At 45.9% G+C, this 4,492-nt stretch overlaps 1 protein-coding gene across 1 annotated transcript in view; it reads left to right on the forward strand.

The window, feature by feature from the left end:
* LOC119411038 (ATP-binding cassette sub-family F member 3) overlaps positions 1-3,087 on the forward strand; it is a 7,580-nt gene extending 4,493 nt beyond the window's left edge. The window contains exons 9-15 of the mRNA XM_037677960.1: positions 320-364; positions 486-618; positions 704-792; positions 2,149-2,240; positions 2,314-2,446; positions 2,516-2,603; positions 2,681-3,087. Coding sequence (XP_037533888.1) covers positions 320-364; positions 486-618; positions 704-792; positions 2,149-2,240; positions 2,314-2,446; positions 2,516-2,603; positions 2,681-2,839 — 739 coding nt within the window. The 3' untranslated portion in view covers positions 2,840-3,087. The remainder of the gene's footprint in view (positions 1-319; positions 365-485; positions 619-703; positions 793-2,148; positions 2,241-2,313; positions 2,447-2,515; positions 2,604-2,680) is intronic.
* Positions 3,088-4,492: the final 1,405 nt, after the last annotated feature.

Here is a 4,492-nt window from a genome sequence, read left to right on the forward strand (position 1 = left end):
GCTGTGATCATCTCCACCAGAGGAATTCTTCGTGGCACAACCACAAAGTTGCCTTTGTTAGGCTGATGGTCCTCCAGCATGTGAACAGCTAGTTCTTGATGCCAACAACAAACTGGTTGATCCACTATGAGAAGGTTCATAAGACTGAGTTTGTTTCAGCTACTCAGACTAAATAATCCCTCCAGAGGACCTGACTCCACCTGGTTAAATTCATCTTCCTGATTATTGAGCGTCAGGACATTTTGTCTATAGTTTTGTGTGTGTCTGTCCTGGAAGTGTAGCGACTTTTGTTGGTTCTGATTCTGTTCGTCTCCTGCAGACCAGAGCTGAAGCCCATCCAGAAAGAATCAGAAGTCACTTTAAGGTAAGACTGTTCATGTCTGTCCAGATGGGACCGGATCTGTCCCCCCAGCCGCACCCTTCAGAGTGGATCAGTTAGACCGTGTCACCGTCAGCACTGATCGGTTGTTGATGTGTTGCTGCAGGTTTCCCGATAACTTTGAGAAGCTGTCTCCTCCCATCCTGCAGCTGGATGAAGTCGAGTTCTGCTACTCGCCCGACCAGCCTCTCTTCACCGGACTCAACCTGTCAGCTGACCTGGAGTCTCGCATCTGCATCGTACGTGCCTTCGCTAGATTAGACCGCCAGCGGACAGTTGTTAACCAATCGCATCGATCGATCGCAGCTTGTTGTTTCACGACAGGTCGGTGAAAACGGCGCCGGTAAAACCACCATCCTGAAGCTGCTGATGGGGGAGCTGACACCGGTCAACGGACTGCGACAGGCGCACAGGTGACCGATCAGACCCACCAATCAGAGCACAGAGATTAGCTGGGCGTGGCCTGTACGACAGTTTGTGTCCTCACTGCCAACTTTTCCTGTTCTGCTTTTAAGGAACATTTATGTTTTTGTTGGGGAACTGGAGCTTCTTTTGGGTTTACTGGAACCTTTTTGTCATGAAGGAACCCTCGTTGTTCCATTTCAGTGTTTAAACAGAACTTTTGATTGTTTCAGGGAGTTTCCTTTTGGTAGAACATCTTTTAAATGTTTTGAGTTGTATTTATTCAGGGAACATTTATAAATGTTTTAAGTTCAAGGAAGATTTTTACAGAACTGACTGTTTAGTTTGATCAGGGAACATTTATTTTGTTGTGTTTAGGAAGTTCTAACAAAGTTAAGTCTAGGCCTGTCACGATAAACAATACATCAAATAATCTCATGATAAATGAAAATTATCGACTTCATTTTCATTTATCAGCTTTATCATTTCTTCATGTCTCTTTCTACTGAAGACACTGGATGAGAAAAGGCTCAACTCTGGTGCTCTTCACTGACCCCGCCCTTTCTCTTTTCTCTTTAAAATACATTTTAAACATCTAAATTCATCTTTTGGATCATTAAAAGCAGCTAAGCTACGAGCTAAGCTAACAGGCCGACCTCAGGAATTAAATAATTCACAAAAATTCACAGTTGAAACTCGTGCCTTCGTCTAAAAGTTGTTTTTCTCTGCAACAAGAAGCTGAGAACTTGTTTACTGATTTTTTATTTTATTAAAAGCTTTGCGTGAAAAATGCTAAAGAGCTCAAACCACACCGAGCGTCTGCCATTTTGAGAACCGTAGAGAGACAGCCCATGTCACGTCAAGGAGCCTCCCTCCCGTTTTTCTTAGACACTCTGCTCGCTCCCTCACTATCCATCCTTCGGTTCAAACAATCTTATACTGACATCCGGTGGTCGAAAACAGGTATTACATACAAAAATTAACAAACATTTATTCTTAAATTTGACAATAATTACTAATTATTGTCAAATTTCAAACAATATTATCGTTTATCGCAATAATTTTTGAGACAATTAATCGCCCAGCGAAACTTGTTATCGTCACAGGCCTAGTTAAGTCAGGTCCTCTGGACGGATTCTTGAGCCTGTAGGAACATTCCCATCTGTTTTATGACGAGCTGTTCTTCAGGGCACAGACCACTGGATGTTTAGTTTTCAGGGAACAGGTCCCGGGTCGACCTGCAGGGACCGGTTTGGTCAACATGTACCTGCTGACAGAAACTTTATTATTATGATGAACTTTGATGAAACAGTTTCTGGTGGTTTCTGTGGAACGTTGGTGAACGTCTCATCATCTTTCCTCATCAGGAACTTGAAGATTGGCTACTTCAGTCAGCACCACGTGGACCAGCTGGACCTGAACGTCTGCGCTGTGGAGCTGCTGCTCAACAAGTTTCCTGGTAACCACGGCGACAACAACGCGACGAGCAGCTTCACGCTCTGATCTGATTGGCTGTCGTGTTTACGCCGCAGGTCGGACGGAGGAGGAGTATCGCCACCAGCTGGGGGGTTACGGCATCTCCGGAGAGCTCTCCACGAGGCCGGTGGCCAGTCTGTCAGGAGGACAAAAGAGTCGGGTCGCCTTCGCTCAGATGACGATGCCATGGTAACGAAGGATGCAGGGTCACCTGTTCCTGAGGAGGATGAAGATGATGATGATGTTTGTTTCTTTCAGTCCAAACTTCTACATCCTGGACGAGCCGACCAACCACCTGGACATGGAGACCATCGAGGCTCTGGCGAAAGCTCTCAACAAGTTCAAAGTAGGTGTGTTTGTTCCTGCCTACCTCTTCCTGTCCCTCAGGTGTGTCCCTCACCTGTATGATGTCACTCGTTCCAGGGCGGAGTCATCCTGGTATCGCACGACGAGCGTCTGATCCGGTTGGTGTGTAAGGAGCTGTGGGTGTGTGAAATTGGGAAAGTTCATCGCGTGGACGGCGGCTTTGACGAGTACCGGGACATCCTGCAGGAACAGTTCAAGAAGGAAGGTTACCTGTGAGGCCCCGCCCTTTGTTGACTGACCACGCCCACCCCGAACATAAACGCCCCTCACAGTGACACCGAGAGCAGCGGCGAGTCGGCCGTCGGAGCTCAGCTGCTCAGGTGACCTGCTGCGAGGTGAGGTCACCTGGAGGAGGAACGACCTCGAAGCTCAGTCCGTTCAGACCTTTGAGCTTTTTTCAAATCTAAAGGACCAGACTGTCAAAGATGATTTAACTTTCAGAAATAAATAATAAAAACATCAAATCGCTGTTCACTTCCCCTTCCTGTTTTTTGTTCGTCTTCCCACTTCCTGTTTCTGTTCTTCCTGGTTTTCTTCCACTTCCTGTTTTTCTCGTCCTCTCTGTCAAAAGCGAACGTTTGTTCGTCTTTTCCCTCAGCCAATCAGAGCCCCCGTCTCTCCCACATGACTGAACCAGGATGAAGACCGTGAAAGAACACGGGTCGGACATGAGGTTCTGCTCAGTCCACCTTCCTGCCTGATGTGTTTAATCTGTTATGTGACAAACTGCAGAAAAACAGTTCCACCAGAAATGTTTTTATTTTTACAGTAATCATCAGTAGACAGAACCATTACTGGGCCTCAGATTCCATAAAAGGTTCTGTTTAACAAATGACAGAACCGGGATCCAATGCTTGTTCTGCTGCTGTCAAATAAGCAACAAGCTGCTTCATCATGACCTGCCCTCCTCTTCAAGATCCCCCAGAAGCCTCTCTGCCTCCGACCAGTGTGGACCTCAAGTTCTGTGTTGGTTCTGTGGCCCAGTTTAACTCCTGATTAATCTCAGACTGGGACAGAGGCAAAGCTTTTATTATCAGATTTATTAAGAAAATATTTATTTACTAAATAAAAGCCTCAGATATTTGTTTCTTTATAGAACTTCCTGTTTAATGTACTTCCTGTTTACACAACTTCCTGTTTACACAATCACTGACCAGTCAGAACGGTTGGTAAAGGTCAACGTGTTGATCTGATTGGCTAAAATAATTTTAGGGCAATCCCTGAAGGCAACACTGGTGTTTACAAAGCGGACCCTGGACACAGCGCTGGTATTTACAAAGTAGACCCTGAACACAGCGCTGGTATTTACTAAGTAGACCCTGAACACAGCGCTGGTATTTACTAAGTAGACCCTGGACACAGCGCTGGTATTTACAAAGTAGACCCTGAACACAGCGCTGGTATTTACAAAGTAGACCCTGAACACAGCACCGTTTCAGCAGGAACCCTGAAAGCAGTACTGGTATTTACAAAGCAGACCCTGAACACAGCGCTGGTATTTACAAAGTAGACCCTGAACACAGTGCTGATATTTACAAAGTAGACCCTGAACACAGCGCTGGTATTTACAAAGTAGACCCTGAACTCAGCGCTGGTATTTACAAAGCAGACCCTGAACACAGCGCTGGTATTTACAAAGCGGACCCTGAACACAGCACTGGTATTTACAAAGTAGACCCTGAACACAGCGCTGGTATTTACAAAGTAGACCCTGAACACAGCGCTGGTATTTACAAAGTAGACCCTGAACACAGCGCTGGTATTTACAAAGTGGACCCTGAACACAGCGCTGGTATTTACAAAGCGGACCCTGAACACAGCACTGGTATTTACAAAGTAGACCCTGAACACAGCGCTGGTATTTACAAA

This window comes from Nematolebias whitei, chromosome 6 (genome assembly GCF_014905685.2).
Source record: "Nematolebias whitei isolate Nwh7 chromosome 6, NemWhi1, whole genome shotgun sequence".
NCBI lineage: Eukaryota > Metazoa > Chordata > Actinopteri > Cyprinodontiformes > Rivulidae > Nematolebias > Nematolebias whitei.